The sequence below is a fragment of the Microcebus murinus genome, chromosome 3 (genome assembly GCF_040939455.1).
Source record: "Microcebus murinus isolate Inina chromosome 3, M.murinus_Inina_mat1.0, whole genome shotgun sequence".
Taxonomy (NCBI): domain Eukaryota; kingdom Metazoa; phylum Chordata; class Mammalia; order Primates; family Cheirogaleidae; genus Microcebus; species Microcebus murinus.
Window position 1 is genome coordinate 85954576 of NC_134106.1, and position 21194 is coordinate 85975769.

A 21194-nucleotide genomic window follows, 5' to 3' on the forward strand; every position below is an offset into this window, starting at 1 on the left:
TTTATAAATTCTATTTTTATCATTGAATTGAACTTCTTTATCAGAGTTAGGGAGGAAAAAATAACAGTAAATAAAGGGATAATATTGATAACAGAAATGAGGCAACACAACTTTTTTTTTTAATGTTGCTGCCTTTAAGCGTAGACTTTATACAGAACCTGGTAAATATTTTAATAACCTGGTAAAAATAATTTTGAAGTGAAAGTTGATGTGTTGACAGTACTGATGACAGTAATGAAACCTATACTGGGGGTGGAGCAGAAGTTGTGGTTTATTTTTTAGGACACACCCCTTAAATTCCAAGGCACAGAGAAGAACCTTATTTGTTCTTTCAGGTCTTTAGAATTGCTAACTTGAGACTGTTTATCTTGGAATGTGAAAATAACTGTTTCTTCTCCCCTCTCACACACAAGTACTTCACCTGTTGGATTTTTTTTTTTTAATGCAGGTCTAGTTTAGAAATGTGCTCAGCAGATATAGATACGCTATAAAGTATGTGGTAGGTGGGTAGGCAGAATGGCTAGAAACTATTTGTGGCTATGTTCTCTAAAAAGGGGTATCAGTACAAATATGTTTGTATCTTGTTTCAAGTCAAAGTATGGGAAAATCTGGATGTGCAGAAGAGCTCTCCTTTGTGAAAGATTACCACTAGAATTCCTTTTTAAAACAAGTTCATTTAGAGAATGAAAAGTTCTCTTTACTAACATTTAACTTTATGTGTAGTTTTCCAGAAACGTGTTTCCTGCACTGACTGAGGCACCCTACGATTTACCTTCAGGGAGGAAAAGTACAGTCCTCTGGCAAACGTCTGTCTCCTCATTCCTCCCCTGAGGCTTCCGTGCTCTGAGGGAAGATTCTTTGTCCTCATTGTGGAGGAGGTGTCTTGGGCTGGGGAAGGTCGGCATGCCTTTTGTCTGTTGTTTACTGTGTAGCTCTCATCCTTGGGGTGTCTGTTGGGTCTCAGAGAAGGTGAACTGGGAATGATGATCTGGAAGAGCCCAGAGACTGCTCAGTGTCTGACTCCTCTCTTCTTGCCTCTGCTCTGAGGGCCTGGCATATGTGAGGCCTTCAGAGAATGTTTGTTGAATAGCTGAATGTGTAAAGCCTGTTCCTTTGTTACTCAGGAATGAGATTTCTGGCTAAAGCCCTGATGAAGAATTCAAACATGCCTAGTCAGTGAGTCTGGTCAACATTGGCACAACATGTTGCACAGGTCCTTTCTTAAATCAAGTAATCTTAATCTGGAGAAAAGACCATCGAGATCATCTAATTCAGCCACTTTTGTTTCCAAAGGGAAAAACTGAGGACGTTGATAGTTAAATGACTTCCTGTGTACTTATATGACAACCATGGCAAGTATTAAGTTTCTGTACAAAACATGGAACTATCAGCTAAAATGTCTCCCGATTCCCTCTGGTACCCTTCCACCAGCCTGCCCTGTGTACACTCCCTCAGCCCCTTAAAAATGTGGGATTGGATAGGTTATTTGAAGTTTCATTCTAGATTCAGTAGAAATATGCCAGGGAAACTTGCCATATTGTGTCAGTGGCTTTTGAGAATATTTGTTAATTGTTTAACAGAGATGGCGATGACCCGGAATATATATGTGTGTGTGTGTGTGTGTTTAGGAAAGGACACGATTGAAGAGAAAAGTAGATTTCACGTAGCATAGAAGATTCTAGTGTACTGAGAAAAGTGATGGGTTGGAAGGAGATCCTCAGCCTTGTAATCTTGTCAAGCCTTGTCACCTCACTAACCTCTCACCTCCAAATTATAGGGGAGGGGAGTCGACTGGATTTCTGAGTTCTGACTGTAGCGCTCTATGCAGCCCCAACTGTCTTTTCTCCTGGCAGAAAGTCACCAGCAGCTGCACCTTCGGAAGCATAGTTATCACAGGACTTGTCTCTGAAGCACAGGAGCTGGCGGCCACCAGGCAGTCCACCTGCAAATGCAGATTGTACCTTGGGTCTCTTTCTTCGCTGCAAGTCCTCAGATGTTACCGGTTCAGGACACTGTCCTCCCTTCCTGCCCAGCTGGGTTGAATCTTCCACTACAAGTGGTGTCCCTCCAGCAAAAAGTAGGTCTGAGGACCTGCACACACTGCTCAGAACCCTAGATTGCAGCCCAGTACGCCCTAACAACAATGTCAGGTGCTTACGTGGAGACCACTTTCCTGTTCAGGGCTGCCACCAGCGCCATGGCCTTTATTAATCCACTGCCCACGATGGACACCACCAAAACCAAGGTTGCACTCCTTCTGCAGCCGTGCGGGACAGCCCAACCCACGTGCTTAGGGACAGCCCCGCGAGATCATACTACTGCACCTGCGCACCCCTTGGACAAGGCGGTGCGCGCAGCCCTGGAAAAACGTGGGTCCCCTAACTAGCGAAGAGCTTAAAAGGGTAGGAGGACTGCGGAATGGAAGAGAGAAGGGGAAGATGAAGCAAATCGGTGATGTCTGGCCGGCGGAATGATTATCTGGTCGATGACCTGGTATTGCTGGTTGTGAGAGATACTGCTGTATGTTTCTGATTCAGAATGACATGGTCACGTTCACATGAGCTCTGTATGACAGCTCAACCTGTATCCACTTGGATGTGTCAGAGTTACAGAAAGGCTAACTGAGGAAAAAGTTCAGAGGGGCTTGTGGACAGTTGCAACGTCATCTACTTGTGAATGGGACCATATCTTTGGTGATTTTTCCCCACCACCCTAGATACTTTTCTGAGTAATTTATTCTGCCTTCTCATACTCTCTGCTCTACTTAGTCTGACCTTGACTCTATACTCACAGTGGTACGTGGTGGTTTGTACTCTTCTGCAGCAGATGTCCAGCATTGGGTCCTTCCTTCATATTGGTAGCCCAGAGCACTCTTGAGAGGCCTCATTTAGGAGGGTAGTGCGGCTGGCAGATTACATGTTCACAGTATGAAAGTGTGTTAGGAATCGTATGGAAGGATATTCTTGCCTTATTAGGTAAAGTTTCCTTTTCCCTGTAAATGATTATTCATGAGGTAAAACATAAACTGAAAATGATTCATTTCCATCAAGTTCAAAGTTAGTTGCAAAACATAAAATTCTTTTCTTATTATATGTCACAAGAAAATAAATGGCCTGGTTGCTCAAAAAAGTACTGGTAATGAGCCCCAGTTAACTATAACTCTGCCAGGGAAGCTACTTTGCAGCTCTCTTCACTCTGTATAGGAGAAAGAACTGATGATTCAGAAACGTTAATGATCTATTTTAGGGCTTGATGTTCAGTTAGATTTCTTTACCCACTTATTTATGCCTGAAGGGGTTACTTGCAACAGGACCTAAAAGCTGGACGATGGCAAGTTTAGGCAAAAATCTAAGCTAATTTTTTACTCTTATGCCAAATGGAAAGTGTTTATATTTATGAACCATACTATTCGACTCTACAAATATAAAAGCTTCAGAGTTTTTACAGTCTCACTGAGAAAGTAAATTTTTTCAAAACTATGGAATAGATGAGTCTTTTAAATCTCATTTAAGTAATGTTGAATGTTAAATGCAGAAATTATAAAATTTTTCAAAACTCTGGAGATTTCATCTCAAACATAGCATCTTAAAAGGAGTAGGCTGTCAAAATCAGTGGGTTGGACATCTAAACCAAAGAATTTATTTATTTAACAAATGCGAATGTCTACCATGCCCCTGGCCCTGTAGACACAGTGGTAGGTTGAATATATTGCTGCTCTCTAGGAGCAGTATGATCCTTGCACTGAGTCCTGGTGGGATGATTAGGAGGTTGTCCTGCCAGAGAGCCTTCTTCCAGTCTTAGAAGCTGTACATGTGAAGGCCAGGAAGTGAAGGGAAGCACAGTCTGCCCTGGGAACCACCTGAAGTCTAATCTGCTCAGCTGGGATAGGGTGTGGGGCTCAGCTGTCCCATATGGACAGATCTTGTTCACCTTGTTTGGACCATATCATGAAGGCCATGGAAGGGTTTTTAAGCAGGGTCAATAAGTGGCCCATTTACATTTCAAAAGATTACTTTGAAATATGGAGGATAGATTAGAAGAGGATAAGATTCCTGGCAGAAAGAGGAGTTAGGACACTGAAAGAAATTAAGGGAAGAAAACTTTTTTGAAATAGCATCTAGCCCATTGCTGGACACAGAGTAAATACATATTAAATGAACAAATGAGATTTAAAGTTTTACACTGTGGTAAAATTTTGTGCTTACATGCATTTCTGACAGTCATTAACTTTCGTCAGATTCACAGAAGGTTCATGACTCCCAGAAGATGGAAAACTACTGGGTTAGATGTTAGCCATGGAGGAAATAGACATTGTGTGATGCTCCATAGAGCTTTGTCTGAAGTCATTTCAATGAAGAGCTTAAATGTATAGACGAAATTATCATCAGCTGTGCTGATGACATTGAGCTGGAACACATACCTGATTATGCTAGGAGTCTAAGTAAAGATTCAAGGAGGACCCAACAGTTTGGAAAAAGGACAGAAAGTTGTAATTAGGTTCACAGACCAGTTGTACTATAGTAAAAGTAGGATGGAAGATTTGTGCCTTTATAGCCACCAGGCATTGGGGTGAAAAGCATCAGGAGTCCCATTACTGGAAGTATCCACGAAGAGGCAAAAATCCCAGGTCATGGATAATGTCTGGGGGTGAGAGCATGTGAAAAACGGAGGTGGAAGCCGGGCACAGTGGTTCACGCCTGTAATCCTAGCACTCTGGGAGGCCGAGGTGGGTGGATTGCTCAAGGTCAGGAGTTCGAAACCAGCCTGAGCAAGAGTGAGACCCCATCTCTACTATAAATAGAAAGAAATTAATTGGCTACCTAATATATATAGAAAAAATTAGGGGGGCATGGTAGCGTATGCCTGTAGTCTCAGCTACTTGGGAGGCTGAAGCAGAGGATCACTTGAGCCTAGGAGTTTGAGGTTGCTGTGAGCTAGGCTGACGCCATGGCACTCACTCTATCCTGGGCAACAAAGCGAGACTCCGTTTCAAAAAAAAAAAAAAAAGAAAAACGGAGGTGGAGAATTCTGCTTTGAATGGGAGGCTGACTAGCCTTCAAAGATTTTTTTAGTGTGCTAAAATGAAAAATATCCTATATAAGGACTCTTGGAAAATGCGCTTTTACAGGCCTCCCTCTGTACTGTCAAAATCATGCTAAGACAGTTATTAGAAATTTGAAACTGTTTAAATAGGCCCAGTCGGAGAATTCAGGCACAATTGGTAACTCCATATCCATGGGAAAGTATGTTTGAAAGGAAAAAGAGGAGACCTGAGACTTCCTCTCCCTGTCCCCGCCCTGCCGTGTGCCTACACGGGAGCACCTTGCGGTGTCGGGGATTGGCAGTCTGGCTGCAGCCTGAGCTAGGCAGTGGCTATTTTGCGGCACAGGCTAGTCTCAGTGCACATTTGAAGGGGTGCTGGGGAGAGAGATCAGTCCTCTTTCTCTGTCTCTGTCTTCAATGAAGATAGTGGTTAAAAGAACCTTCCCCAAAGGCCCAGAATTTAATTTTACTCAGTTGTGGCAGTTTCATTAGAACATAAGCATTGATTTACTGAAATTCCTATTTATCAGTACAGCAATTGTGAAAGGCAGAGGACAAGAGTTGTTTCAGCTTATTTGTTATGTGGCTTGGGAACTGGGTTTTTTTCACCTTCTCTTCACATCCTTTTAACCCTAGACTCGTCACATGCAGGATTTGTCCTACACAGTGAGGTGTTTCCTGTCTGGTTAACCTCTAGTCGTCACCAAGCTCTTTTCCTTTGTCAGCATGCTTCATTAATTTTTTAAAAGCTCTTTTACCAACAAAGCTGTTAATTATATTTTTCTATAGAAAGATGCCTATTTTATGTTGGAGTTTCTATGTTTGCAGTGAATATAAAATTGATTTGTATTAATATTTTATTCATTATGCTCTATTCTGTATTTATGCCAAGGCGAAAAAAAATTAAAGATCAGTGGTTGTTTCTGTTCATTTGTCTTTTAAACTCTCTTGATAAAAAGTGAGAGAGTTAGATACTTTAGGAGTCCTGATTTTATATGTTTCTCTTACTATAAACTAAATTGTTCTGTATTTTAGGTCTTAGGATCCTAAAGCTTTGTATAAAATGCATATGTAAATCTCCTAAATTGTTTCTATTTGTTTGTGAATAGGCAATAATTCAAAGTTCAGAAGGTGTAGAGTGGTGTGGTAATAAAAAAGCTTTCTTCTGCTCCTGTCTCCCAACTCCCTCAGAAGCAGCCAGGATTACCAGTTTTTTTGTATTTCCTTCCAGAGAGATACAACTGTGTCACCTGATCTTTTTATACATGTTTCGTCAATGATTAAATCTAGTTTAGTGACAAAATTGGTAAAAATTGTTTTCCTGCATCTAAAATATGTATGCTATTGTTTTAATGGCAGCTTTAAAAGGTCATCTGAGGCCAGGCGTGGTGGCTCATGCCTGTAATCCTAGCACTCTGGGAGGCCGAGGTGGGTGGATTGTTCGAGGTCAGGAGTTCGAAACTAGCCTGAGCAAGAGTGAGATGCAGTCTCTACTATAAATAGAAAGAAACTAATTGGCCAACTAATATATATAGAAAAAAAATTAGCCGGGCATGGTGGCACATGCCTGTAGTCCCAGCTACTTGGGAGGCTGAGGCAGAAGGATTGCTTGAGCCCAGGATTTTGAAGTTGCTCTGAGCTAGGCGGACCCCAAGGCACTCACTCTAGCCTGGGCAGCAAAGCTAGACTCTGTCTCAAAAAAATAATAAATAAATAAATAAAAAGTCATCTGTTTTCCAGTGGGGCAGTGGAACCAGGGTGACAAATGGCAGCCCTAAGGGAGCTGGGATCTGTAAGCAGCACAGACCTCCCTCTCCCTGTGGGCAGATACTCTTAGAGAGGGGAATATATTAACTCTTTAACACTGAGTATAAGAAAAATATCAGACCCATTTCTCTGTGCTCTTGTTGTTGAGAGGATTCTAGAAGGAAAAGAGGCTAGTACAACTTGCCTAGAGAGAAATTACTAGAACCATGGAGTCAGACTGTTGGCTAAGAACTTGCCAGGATCTAGCCTCTGTTTGTGACATGATATGTACTGAGAGGGACTGAAGAGGATGGTGGAGAGAGCCATGCCTGCTGCTGGATAACATCATTTGGAGCTGGATGACAAAGCACTTGCCCCACATTATCCATCTTCCATCATCCACATCCCCACATCCAGGCCCCAAACCATCTCTTTAACGCCGTGGGCATCTAAGGTCAAAGATACAGTTAAATACAGGGCTTGTAGGTACTCATAACTCCCTTAAGCCGACAATGTTGATTGAACCAGAGTGGCCTGTCCTGTGAGAGGGGATTGTTCACTGTGAGTAGTTACCGATTCAAAAAATCATTGAATGCAGGTTGATAGGAGAAACCATCTTCCTTTCAGCTATGATTTTTTTTTTTAGTAATATTTAATGAGGGGAGGGAGGGTGGACCAAAGACACTTCCTTCCCTTCTAAAGAGGATTTAAAGTGGAGTGGTGAGAGGGAGGAATTGCACTGCTTCCCTTTAGAATTCTGCCTTTTTTTTTTTTTTTTCAAGGAAAATGTCCGTAAGAGCTCACTATGACCAGGCATTTCTTTAAACTGACAGCTGCCTATGAAGTGTTAATGGATTTCCTGGCAAATAACACAAGAGCAGGACCCTTCTTTAGTCATTACTTTACTGGAGCTTTTTAGCCCAACTTTAGTTCAGAATGATCCCGGAAAGGTTTATAATGGAGTTGGTATGATTATTTATAACAATTAAATTTTGTTTATTGCTGAACATGTGAGTAACCTGCCTTCTGGGTCACTGACTCCCCCCTCCCCAAGGTGCAAGGCCCAGAGATAAGGCAAGTCATGCCTTGCTGAGGAGGGTGTGTGCTAGAGAGAAACAGGAAGCTGTGCTTCAGCAGCCTGGCCTCGTGGAGGTTTCTAACTCAGAGTCAGGTGTGCTGAGGTCGGCCAGCAAGGGACACTGCCTTTCTGAGCCCTGGCAGCCACACTGCTGAGCATAAATGCTTTAAAGTGTCAGTAATTGATGTGTAGAGAGAAGTATGACTGCACTACAGCTTAAAGAGCTTTCACACTCAGGTCTCTACAGGAGAAGACGAGATCGTCCGGAGAGTTTGAGAGTAAATGGGTTACCAGAGGAAGAGCTAAGGTGAGTGCAAAGTCATGATTGGCTAAAGGTCAGGGCACTAATAATCGCAGCCGGGATTCATTCCTAAGTGGATGCAGTACTGGGAAGTACACATTGAGAAGGAACCTCTCAGTCTGCAATTAAAGACTGAACACAACCAAGATTGTGCTTGATTGGAACTGTACAAAACTAGAACTCTTCCCTGTGTCTTCACAAATCCTTTAAATTGTTTTAGCTCTTTCCCAAATCTGTAGTGTTGTTATGTCTTTAAAATTATATAATAACCAGAATAGTATTTTAAACTGGAAGCAATTTATCTTCCCCTTAGTTTAAAGAGAGCTTGCTTTGGCTTATTAGAATATGTTTCTGTGAGGATTTTTTTCTTTGAGTTTTGGTGGTAGGCGTAGTTTGTGCTGATTTGGGTGGGGATTGGGGTGTTCATGGAGATCCTTTGTTATTGAACTGTGCAACAAAGGAATGCTGTGGCACTACTGAATATAACCTAGGAAGGAAGGCCATCAAAAATCTGGAGATCATTTTAGCTAAAAAGGTTAGAGTTCTTGGCTTTGAAAGTTAATTTGCCTAAAACAACACAGTTTTAGTCTTTTGTTGTAACTACTGAAAACTTCTTTTAGATCTGAGGTTCTGAAAAGTCCCTACAACATTAAGCCCATGCGTTAAAATATTATGTTAACTGTGAAGGGTTCATATTTTCTCTGTTCCTTAAATGAAAAGTGCTCCTGTTTTAGTGCTGACAGAAGGCTGTAGTAGAGAGGTTTTTTTTTTTATTATTATTATTACATTTACTGTTTATTACTTTTTTTTGTTTCAGGAGTCTTGATTTAAGTATTTGAATATTCTGATTGGATGGTGGGAGGGCTGTCTGTACGCACTATTGATCTTTTTCCTACAAACTCATTTTCAGAATTTACATTCTCTTTTTAAATTTGACACAAGAAAAATTGACAAGCTTTTAAAAACTTCTTTATTAAATTTATATTTGTCTTACAGACAGCTATGCTACAGGAACTGTACTTTGGGAGGGAAGCATTTATTTGAAAATTATTGACTCACCAATTTTTGAAGAGGATGGTAGAATTAAAGGAGTATTACTGATGCTACTAACATCATCAGAATTTATTGCCTGCTATGTCACGTGTCTCTTAACTACATTTTATGTCTTAACTCTGAATTGATTGGATTAAACAATTTGAAAGCTTCAGAGTTTGAATTGTTAAAAATTTTGTATGTGAGGTCAGTGAAAATACTGAGTTCTGTATTGCTAACCAGATAAGCTGTTGAAAGTGACCTGTGAAATCAGTATTTATTTGTAGACTGCAGTCTACAGTGGATCAAAGAGTGAAGTTACCAGAAACAGTTTTAATTTCAGATTTGGGGATTCTGAGGACTTCTCTTTTTAAAAAAATTAAGATGTACACAACAGCCTTCTAAACCAAACCCTCTTTTACTTATTTTCGGATGATAACCAAGGTGCCTAGGAATAAAATTATGTATGTGTCAAGGAGGTAGTTATTTATATAGTTACAATGGTCTTTGAAACAACTAAATTTTTTTTTGCCTAGAATTTAAATTAAAAGAGGAAGAGTAATTATTAAGTATTGCTTTTCCAATGAGTTAAAGAGCAATGTTTTCCCAGCCATTCCAGTGATATAGCTACCTGGTGATATAAGGGACTTGGGTTTCTGCCATTTCTTTTGTCCCCTAATGCAGAGAGAATGATTGTTTTTCTTAATTTGTGAGTTTTTTGAGTGCATTTTAGCTGAGAATTTGGCAATTGTCTGTTTGCCCAGAGATTCTTGTTTTTTTGTTTTGTTTTGTTTTTATAGACAATCTTGCTCTGTCACCCCAGCTATGGTGTAGTGGTGTCACTGTAGGTCACTGCAACATCAAACTCCTGGGCTCAAATAATCCTCCTGCCTCAGCCTCTGGAGTAGCTGGGGCTCCAGGAGGGGGTCACCACGCCCAGCTAATTTTTTTCTTTTTTTAGTAGAGATGGGGTCTTGCTTTTGCTCAGGCTGGCAGTGAACTCCTGAGCTCAAGTGATCCTGCCTTCTCAGCCTCCCAGAGTGCTAAGATTACAGGTGTGAGCCACTGAACCTGGCTGCTTGGATTCTTAATCAGTTTAGAGAGGTAGACTTTTTCACCCTACTTACATACTCAGCCTGTTTCAGTGTTAAATGAGATTTCTGATAGGAGTCAGGGAGGGTGAGGCTTTTGAATTTAGGTATATCCAAGCTCAGTGCCACTCAGTTGGACAAATTATATTGTCTTTTTGAGCATTGGTTTGTTCTTCTTTAAAATGGAGATTTAAAAAAAAAACTACGATTATTACTCATTGTTATTCTCTCACAAAATTCTCACCACTAACTCAGTGAAGCAAGTGGCATTATTATCTTGTGAATAGTGACATAGAGTTAATAGTGCCATATGGTTAATGCATCATTTAACCAATTTTCATTGAATGCCTATTATGTGCAAAATAAAGATGCAAAGGTGAATAAAACACAGTTCCTCCCCACCCAAAGAATAACTATGTTTTGGCATATCGAAAATGACCAACAGATGTTCTCCCTTTGAGCAATTATTTGACTTTGAATATATGTTCTATCAAATATCTTGTCTTGCTGTCTTAAGTATTGCATAAGATTCATTCCTGCTCTCATTCCTTCCTAGTTATGTGTTCATTTTCTTGCCATGTTTGTGGACTTTAACAAAATAACTTCAAAAGGGCCATGCCCACTGCCAGAAAACATTTTTTTTTTCCTCTTAGGCTTAAATAAAAGGTTGTGGTCTGAAACATAAAATATAAGTATTTAAAGAGCACTATAATACACATGAAAATAGTTCTGGCTTCAAATTGAAATTGTCCAAAACAGAAATGTGTAAAAAGCAGTGTGATAAACACTGGGCTTTATGGATTTTTAAGTATTTAATATGACCTGAAACTTACTTTATTTGCATGCGTCGTACAGTGGAACTTTTACCCACTGTGTTTGAGGGTTATAGTTAAAGTAACTCCCACTTACTTTTTCCAGTGGGCGCAGAAATTGTCCTGAGCCTCAGAGCTTTACAGAGAATTGAGTCTTTTATCCCTGAAATTTTTGATGCCCAAAAACAATATCTAAGATATACCCACATATATATACTTCTTTGTTTATTCTATCTTTTAAATTATGTTATATATTTTTTTGAAGATACCTGAAGACAAACACATTTGAGCCATTTCCTCCCCTTAAAATTCTCAATGTCCCTGTTGCTCTGCCTCAAATATAAGGGATCTGTAAATATCTGATTAGGGACACCTCAAAATTCAAATCTTTCCTGGCTGTTCAAAACATAGTTTAACACAGGAGTTGGTGAACTGTCACTCTCAGGTTTTATATGGCCCAGGAGCTTAGAATGGTTGAAAAAATAAAAATAAAAAGAATATTCTTAACATGTGAAAATTATTTGAAATTCAAATTTCAGTGTTCGTAAATAGAGCCTTATTGGGACACACCCATGCTTATTTGTATGTTGGTGATGGTTTTGTGCTCCACTGGCAAAGTTGAGTGGTGACACAGATAGTTGTGGCCCACAAAGATAAAAAGTATTTATTATCTGGCCCTACACAGAAAACCTGGGCTGACCCCTGGTCTAGTGCTAAGATAAAGAACCCTTAGATCTTTCCCTGTTGTTACTTTGTTTGTGCTTCTGCCCTCCCCACTCCCCCACCTCCCAGTTAAATTTATCATGCCTAGATAAAATCAGGGCAGCGCCAGCCATTTGGAAAGAATGCAAATCTAAAAAATGTACTTTGGAATTTGTATTCCTAATAATTTAGGAGTACAGTGAAAAGGTAAAGTTGATGGACAGTAGCAATGAGCTTTTCAGGCCTTAGACTTTATTCATGTCCTCCTTTACTCCAGCAGTGACCTTGAGGTGTCCTGATTCCGGGATGGATCAGGATAATCAGGATTGGAAGTGCAAAGAAAAAGTAGCCTTTACTTTCTGGTTATTAAATAAACTTTCCAAGTTCATATCTTTCTAGAAGCGTATACAGTCATTTTTAGATGGTGGGAATGTCCTTGCCTTTGGTTTGAGAGTGAATACTCAGATCATGTATTCCTGACAAATACATTACCATTTATTGAGCCCTTGTTATGGGCCAGGCACTGTGTTAAGGACTTTCCCTGCGCTGGGATCCTGTAAGGAAGGAGAAGGGACTAGAGGCTGTAAAATCCTATCCTTGATTCAAATAAGTTAGTATTTAGAATTCAGATGAAGTTGGAGTAAATCAACCTAGCATGTGAGTTTTCTTGCATACCTGTTTTGCAATTTGCTGTACAGAGAGTTATCAGTTTGCTAGTGTTGTTCTTTAAAAGTTAGTAGTGCTTTCTCATATGTGTTTGATTGTAAGTGCTCCTATTGTAATAATTGGTGTTACAGGTAGCCCTCCTCACCCCTCACCTCCCTCCCCCACATCCTGGAGAGGGGATTCTCCAAGACCAGAGAACTTACCTTATTTCCTTCACATCTAGTGCCAACCACAGTGCCTCACAGGTAGTCACTGTTCAGTGTCTATTTCTCATTGAATGAATAAAGGAACGAAAACCTAAACTGGCTCGGAGATACTGCTTTTATTCTAGATTATACTTTACACTCTACTTTTCTAGTCTTTGTTATTAACTTATAATTTATATAGTATCACACTGAGAGATGCTTAAGAGAGGGATACATATATAAGAGTATAGATTATGATTATTTTGTTTTTCTCATTCAGTAGTTTGGGGAAGATTATTTTCTGAAGGGAAGTATATTTTTCTCTGTGTCACCTAAAATATTTCTACATACAGTCATGTGCTGCATAATGATGTTTTGGTCTACATATACAACAGTGGTCCTGTAAGATTATAATGGAGCTGCTCTATACAGGTGTACCATTTTTTATCTTTTATATCATGTTTTTATTATTCCTTATCTATGTTTAGATAGACAAATACCTGCCGTTATGTCACAGTTGCCTCCAGCAGTCAGTACAGTAGCAAGCTGTACAGGTTTGTAGCCTAGAAGCAGCTAGACTGGGTGTATAGCAGGCTGTACCATCTAGGTTTGTGTAACTATACTTTATGATGTTTACACAATAATGACATCACTTGACAATGCCTTTCTCAGAACATATACCCGCCATTAAGTGATATATGACTGTAGCAGTGGAGTGTGTGCAGAAACTAAAAATAGCACTGTTATTGCTTAAAAATTAGGTCTGTTAAAGAATGAAAATAAGTGAAAAGTTTTTGGTAAGGATCCCTTTTCTGTTTTTCTGCACTGCTGAGAGACATTTAGGAATGAACCAACTTCAATTTTAACAGAATCAATCTGTAAATGTGTTGTCAATACACATTAAATTTTCTATGACACTCTACAAAAAAGACACCTGCACTCGAATGTTTATAGCAGCACAATTCATAATTGCAAGGCTGTGGAAACAGCCCAAGTGCCCATCAATCCAAGAATGGATTAATAAAATGTGGTATATGTATACCATGGAGTACTATTCAGCTCTAAGAAACAATGGTGATATAGCACATCTTATATTTTCCTGGTTAGAGCTGGAACCCATACTACTAAGTGAAGTATCCCAAGAATGGAAAAACAAGCACCAGATATATTCTCCAGAAAACTGGTATTAACTGAGTAGCACCTAAGTGGACACATAGGTACTACAGTAATAGGGTATTGGGCAGGTGGGAGGGGGGAGGGGGGAGGGGGGTGGGTATATACATACATAATGAGTGAGATGTGCACCATCTGGGGGATGGTCATGATGGAGACTCAGACTTTTGGGGGGAGGGGGGAAATGGGCATTTATTGAAACCTTAAAATCTGTACCCCCATAATATGCCAAAATTAAAAAAAAAAAAAATTTTCTAAATGATTTACTGTAACAGTTAAATTCTAAGATATTGATAATTATAGTTGCTTTCATGTTGGTTTTTAGAAAAACAGAAAATCTTGAAGTATCAGGTATAAATCAGTTATTAAAATTAAAAAAGACAAAAGCTTGTGTTTTACCTAGAACACTTTGGTAGAGGCTATTAAAATGAAACAGTACTATTTATTTTATATGTATTTGTGTATCTTGGAAACATAGCAATTTATTATGTATCTGTGACCCAAAGGCTATTATTCTGTGATTAAAACAAACTTTGGACATGAATGTTCTGTTATAAAAAAATCTTTTAGAAATTATTATTAAATATGTTTTACATAAATATGAAACTCCTTTGGTTATTTTTAATGGTTGTATTTATTTCCTAGGGCTGCCATAACAAAGTACCATAAACTGGGAAGCTTCAAACAACAGAAATTTATTGTCTCACAGTTCTAGACTCTAGGAGTCAGAAGTTCTGTCAGCATGGCCGTGCTCCCCCTGACCCCTGAAGGGGCGATGCTTTCCTTGCTGCTTCTAGCTTCCAGGGTTTCCTGGCAGTGCTCAGTGTTCCCTGTCTTATGGGTGCCTCCTCACTACAATCTCTGCCTTTTTCATCACATGGCCGTCTTTTCCCTGTGTGTCTGTCTTCACCACAATTCAGGTTACTTTCCCTTTACTTATTAAAACAAAGTTTTTTTTTGAGACAGGTTGTCATTCTGTTCCCAGACTAGAATGCAGTGGTGTCATTATAGCTCACTGCAACCTCAAATCCCTGAGCTCAAGCAGTCCTCCTACTTCAGCCTCCCGAGTAGCTGGGACTACAGGCACATACCACCATGTTCAGCTAATTTTTCTTTCTTTCTTTTTTTTTTTTTTTTATAGAGATGGAATCTCTCTCAATATGTTGCTCAGGCTGGTTTCGAACTCCTGGGCTCAAGCAATCTTCCAAGCTTGGCTAGGATTGCTGAGCCACTGCCCAGTCCTCCTTAAAATCTGATAGCAGTAATACTTCTTAAAAATTCCTCCTTTCTTCTTCTCCCCAGCACTGCGTTTTCCTAGTAGTAATTACTGCTTCGTTTCAGTTTTTCCTTTGTCTTCCCTTCAGCTCTTCCAAGAGCTCTTCAGTGTATGTGGTTCCAGGTAACATCCATGTGAAGGTGACTATCAAGTTAAGTCCATGTGCTAGGAGTCATTTCTGACTCTCCTCGTTTAGCAGCTGGCACAGTTTAAACTAATGGATGTCCAGTTAACACTTGTGAATGAATAAGTGAGTAAAATGAGCTATGAAAGCAATTTATTGGGTTATTTGTTGTATAGGCAGTGAAATCAGAATAGAGTATTTGGATTTTTTTCCCCCAAAATTAAGCCATTAAAAGATGATAGAACGTAGCATAAGTAGGGATTTTAAAAATAAGATTGTAAATATACCTCCTTCAAAACTCCACCCCAAGTAAAGGTTCTTGTTATCTAGTTGAAGTATTGCAGAATATGTTTTGATGTATTTTAAAATGTGGAGAAAATTTTCAGTGCATTTATTTTTGAAATAAATATGACAGTTTTATTAAGTTTTTTTTAAACAGAATTTTTTTCATCATATCTGCTTTAAGCAATATTGATAGTTTTGGTGACCATGATAACCAACTGTGTAATTCAGCAGACACTTCTTGCCATCATCTTTTTACATCTCTGTATTGCCTTGTGCTATTATAACTATTTAAGGAAGATATTGTCGAATGGTATTGAGATAAAATGGTACATTTTATTGTCAGAATTCTAATTACTTAGAGATAATGAGAATAAAAAAAGGGCAGTATTGCAGGGAAGAACTGTGAGCATGCGTGGAACTATAAATAGATCACAACTTACATGTGGGCTTTTGATTTGTAATGTTTCAGCCATGTTTGGGTGGAAAAAAGAAAGACAGGATTGTTTCTCAAAAAGTTTCTTCTCTGTAAATGAAGCTAGGATGGTCTTCTGAGATATATAGAAAGAGAGAGAGAGAAGGAGACAAGAGACTGAGGTTGATTGATCCAGCTGCCAGTGAGCTAACTTTCACTCATAATAGAAATAGATCTATAAATAATAGACCATTTCAGAAAACCAGTGAATGTTTTTAGAGGTTCTGATAGTCATAAAAACAGACAAAAGAATGCAAATATGAGTTATGCAGCAGACTTTCTATTTGAGAATCTCAGAAAAGGAGTAGGTAGTTCCTATATTTGTTTGACATTTTGTCTTTTTATGACTTGCGTGAGCTCATTTTGCATATGAGGAAGTGGAACTGTAACTTGGGCCTCTCTGAACCTCAGTTTCCTCCAGATGTAAAAAGAAAGGCTTTTTCAAAGAGTCATTTTTCCCCAGACAGGATTTCCCTGGGGACTCTGGTGCATGAAACAGAATCACCATGCTCTTTGGAAGTGTGTGAGGGGTGGGAATGACTAGACTCTGGATTCTTTTCCTGTGACCTCCCTTTGTCCTGTGGCAGCTGCCTCGCCTTCTCAGCTTAGAAAAGCATGATTTGAAAGCCCGTGGAGAGTAGCCTGCCCTCACTTGAGAGTGTGTGATTTTGAAAGAGTGGAATTTAGGCATTGCTGTGCTGAGTCTCCTTCAAAATTCACAGTGCTATTGTATACCACTGTAGGAAATAAGAACTTAATTATGTCATGTGTACATGCCGAAGAACTTATGGATCAAAAGATGTAATGTATGGAACTAGCCTCAAATTATTTATGGTTGAGGAATGGATAAAACAAATTGACCATGATTTGATACCTATTGGAGTTGGATAATGGTTCAGTGGGATTCATTATACTCACCAGTTTAATATATGTTTGACGTTTTCAATAATCAAAGGTTTAAGCATTTTTGAGATATGTATCATGATGAATACAACAGTTTTAACTTTTCCCTCTTTTGTAACTACCATCCTGTAATATTTTGTTTAGTTGGGGCTTATCGGTGATCGTGACCCATCCAGACATCTATAACAATAGTCAGATATAGCAAAGCCCCATGAGGTTCCCTATGCTCTCAGCCACCTTCATGCCAGTTGGCATATAAACCAGATGGGGATTTCACCACTTATGGCTCTGGCATGTATAATTTCGAGGATGAGTGGGAGAAAAAGGATGGAAAGAAATAAAGGATCCTTTACCTTAATCTAGGATGTCTGCCTATGGTAATTATTAACCTTTCATATTTTGTGTTAGAAAACAAACGTTTCCTAGCATTATTGGAAAGTGAAATTTCTCAGTGTGGTAGGGGTAAGAGATTGGATTCAGAAATATGTACATACCATGATCTCCATGGAGCACAGATGGAATTATTTCATTTGTAAGATAATTTAAATTTATCATGAAAAGATGAACTTGGCTCACAGAATGTGGGGCACTTAAGATAGCTGTAAAGAGTCTGGGTGTAGCCAGAGACTGAATTCAATGCCTTGGATCACCACTTAGTAATTGACTTTTGCAAGTCAATTATTTTTAGGAGCTTGAGTTTCTCCATTTGCTAACTGAATATGATTTATAAAAGGAGAAAATATTTCGCTATTAACAGATGTAGAGCTACTCAAGGAGGATTTATTGTGTTTCATTTTAAATATCAAATGATTGGATACTTTCCATTTTTACTATTTGGAAAGCCACATATGTTTGAAAAGCAGAAAGTTAATTGCTCTTTGCTTCCTAAATACTGTGTGTCAGTGATTTCATCTGTTGAATTCAGCTATTTTTTTTCTGCCTTAAAGACACAGTGTTAAAAGTTAAGTGCTAGAGTATGTAAGATGTAGTAGGATCAAAGTGTCTCAAGGTCAAACAAAGACCATTTTCAGAAAGTATGATGAAATAGTGAAGAAAAACCCAAGGGAGCATATATGTACTTAGAATCCTGGTGGTCCTGGACAGTTTGTTCTTTGTCAGGCAGTGCCAGACCTTATGTCACAAAATGATGTTTAGGGCCAAATGAATGGTAAATGGGCCAGAGAAAAAGCCTCCTGACTTCTTTATCTGCCTCCTTGGCTTTGAAAATATAAGGAGGTCAGGCGCGGTGGCTCATGTCTGTAATCCTAGCACTCCTGGAAGCCAAGGTGGTAGGATCATTTGAGGTCACAAGTTTGAGACAAGCCTGAGCAAGAGTTGGACCCCATCTCTATTAAAAATACAAAAAATTAGCAGAGCATGGTGGCACACACCTGTAGCCCCAGCTGTTTGGGAGGCTGAGGCAGGAGGATCACTTGAACCCAGGAGTTTGAATTTGAAGTGAGTTAGGCTGTCACCACTATACTCTATCTAGCCTGGGTGACAGAGCGAGAGATTGTCTCAAAAAAAGAGAGAGAAAGAAAGAAAAGGAATTGAATGCAGATATTATTGTGGAACTAAATGTGAGTAATGGCATGACTTAAGGAGCTTCTGCAGAGCTGTACTTGAGCCCCTGGGATTTTGTCCTTGGAGCACTGGAATGCTGACTCAGGCTGCCTAAATTTAGATGAAAATATTAAACAAAAGGGAAGGTAAATTGACCTTTAAAAGTGTATTTATATAAGCAGTTTACTTAGAGGCAATCTGTACCTGCATAACAAGTTTACACATTGATTTCTTTTTTCTTTTTTGAGACAGAGTCTCGCTTTCTTGCCTAGGCTAGAGTGAGTGCCGTGGCATCAGCCTAGCTCACAGCAACCTCAAACTCCTGGGCTCAAGCGATCCTCCTGCCTCAGCCTCCCGAGTAGCTGGGACTACAGGCACGAGCCACCATGCCCGGCTGATTTTTATATTATATATATATTAGTTGGCCAATTAATTTCTTTCTATTTTTATGGTAGAGACGGGGTCTAGCTCAGGCTGGTTTTGAACTCCTGACCTTGAGCAATCCGCCCGCCTCGGCCTCCCAGAGTGCTAGGATTACAGGCGTGAGCCACCGCGCCCGGCCTACACATTGATTTCTGAATGAGAAAACACTGATGTTGCCTTCTGAGCCATTATAATATTGTTCTTCTGATTGTATTTGTGCTCAGGTCAGTAAACTGTACTAGGTGATTTCCTTCCTCCTTCCCCCTCCAGTCCAGGAAGCATCCATGCATCCCATGTGATTATTAAATGTTTGATCATAACACAGTGTAAAATTTTGGTTTTGCTCTTTCAAATTGCTTCCTGTTCTTTCCCTTTGTTTTTACCAGCCTGTTAACTCTCAGTGATTGAATTAGTGAAGTTTTTCCCCTGTTTATTCTTTTAACACAGAATTTCCTTTTTCAGAGCAATTTTATCTAAAAAAATAAAACTGTCTCTTGAAATAGTAATGTGATCATATGTCTCTAATAGATTAGAATATTGCTATCCATGGAAGAGTAAAAATGACCACTGCTTTTAAATAGGGCCAAACATGGCTTTTGAAACAGCCAGTGTAGACACTATCATTAGAAGGTTAGCTCTTCTACTTATATTCAATCCATATGGTTTTATTAGTTTATTTGAACCATTCTTAGTGTTTCATCATTTGATTTGCTTTCCTGATATATTGTAAGCTCTTTAAAGCTCAGTTATTTGTTCTTTCTGTTTTCCCAGCCTAGCAATTTGGCCTCATGACAAGTTGGTTTTGATTACATTCTTGCTTTCTTATTTATGAACTGCTGCGAAGGAGATTGTTCTGTTGTATGCCTTACTCATGCTCAGTTAGAGGTTTCAATTAAAGGACTAGGTAGGCCCAGAATTGTGCAAGTGCACATTTGCCATCCTGGACTGAAACCTCTGGCGACAGTTCTGTTTATAAAAGGATTAGAGCAAGGAGTTTCATTGCCCTACAGTCAGGAAGGTTTCAGGTTCATTTCATGTTGTAATATTTAAGTAATTAAAATGTTAAGAGGTACAGACACATGTGTATGTGTGTCTGTCTCTGTGTCTCAACTACAAAAATAACTGTCATAAAACAATCTCCCTGAGCTCCATGGTGGTGTTTCTCTCCCCAGGCTTTTCTCTTGATTCTCTCTTGCATGCTGTCCTTTAGAAATAGTATTTCTTGGAGGTTTGTGGTTGAGGTGGGTGCTGGATTCTGACTGTGCTCTCTTTGTGGCAGAATAGAAAGAGGCAAGGCTCCAGGGGAAAAAGGAGGGAGCTACCTCCTCGAGGATTCCTGTAAAGAATGGAGAAAGAGGAAGCAAGCTGAACTAAGCTCAGATGAAATCAGTTGATCACTGGCCTATTTCAGGTCAGGGGCTTCTTCTACCTGGATGTCTGGAAAGGGGAAGGAAGCCACTGCCAGCTGTCACACATCACTCATTTTAAGTGACTCATGTTAATTCAGCATACCCACTGTTCAGTTTAATTGTTACATCTATGAGGATTGGGAGAGAGGTAGAGGCTAAGGAAAGAGAAGGGATAATGAGGTCGCATTTCATGTCTTGAAAGCTCATTTTGTAACAGAAATTGTCCAAACTGTTATTATATTAGTATTATATTTTAGATTTTGCCCAGTCTACTCAGAAAAAACAGAAGCTCATATAGAACATTGCTCTTGATGGTTAGTGTGAAGCAAGTCCTAGAGCCCTCTCGGGGCTGGCTTTCAGACCCCCGAAGCTCTGCCTTCTGATGCTGTCTGCTTGTCAGGGGCACACTCTGGAGAGATGCCATGCACATCAGTGTTAAGAGGTCCTTTCATCACACATATTCTTAAATGGAAGGACTGTTTAGAAAGGCTGCTTCTTCATTATATTGCAGGAGTAATATGACAGGAAAGGAAACCCAGGAATGGCCATGATAGGAAGGCATGTGTAGCTCTCACAGTAAAGCAGCCCAGAATGCCTCACAACCACGTGTGTCAGTATGCAGAGAGTGCTCGAGCAGCTTGCTGTTCTTCCCACCCTCCTTATAATCTTCAAAAGGAGTAAGGGCTAACTGAAGACCTCAGGTTCCTTTATGCTCCTCTTGTTTCTTAAGGATTGACATGGGGTGCATGTCCCTGTTTGCCTCTTTGCTAGGGCAACACAGTGTATAAATATTACAGGAACCCACATTATCTGTCCCCCAGACAGGCCACTAGTGCCAGACAGTGCCATCAGGAAGGGTGCCTGGTCTAGACTCTAGGGTGTAGGGCTGCCATATCTTTTGGCCCTGGGT

At 39.6% G+C, this 21194-nt stretch overlaps 1 protein-coding gene across 7 annotated transcripts in view; it reads left to right on the forward strand.

Annotated features, from left to right (window-relative positions):
- Positions 1-21194, forward strand: part of LIMS1 (LIM zinc finger domain containing 1) — a 134912-nt gene that overhangs the window by 78829 nt on the left and 34889 nt on the right. The window contains exon 1 of one of the 7 annotated variants that reach the window (XM_012737624.3): positions 7494-8174. The exons of 5 other annotated variants lie outside the window; for them this stretch is intronic. In XM_012737624.3, coding sequence (XP_012593078.1) covers positions 8068-8174 — 107 coding nt within the window. In that variant the 5' untranslated portion in view covers positions 7494-8067. Of the gene's footprint in view, positions 1-7493; positions 8175-21194 lie in introns of those variants that run through there. One more of the 7 variants, XM_012737625.3, reaches the window with a different exon arrangement.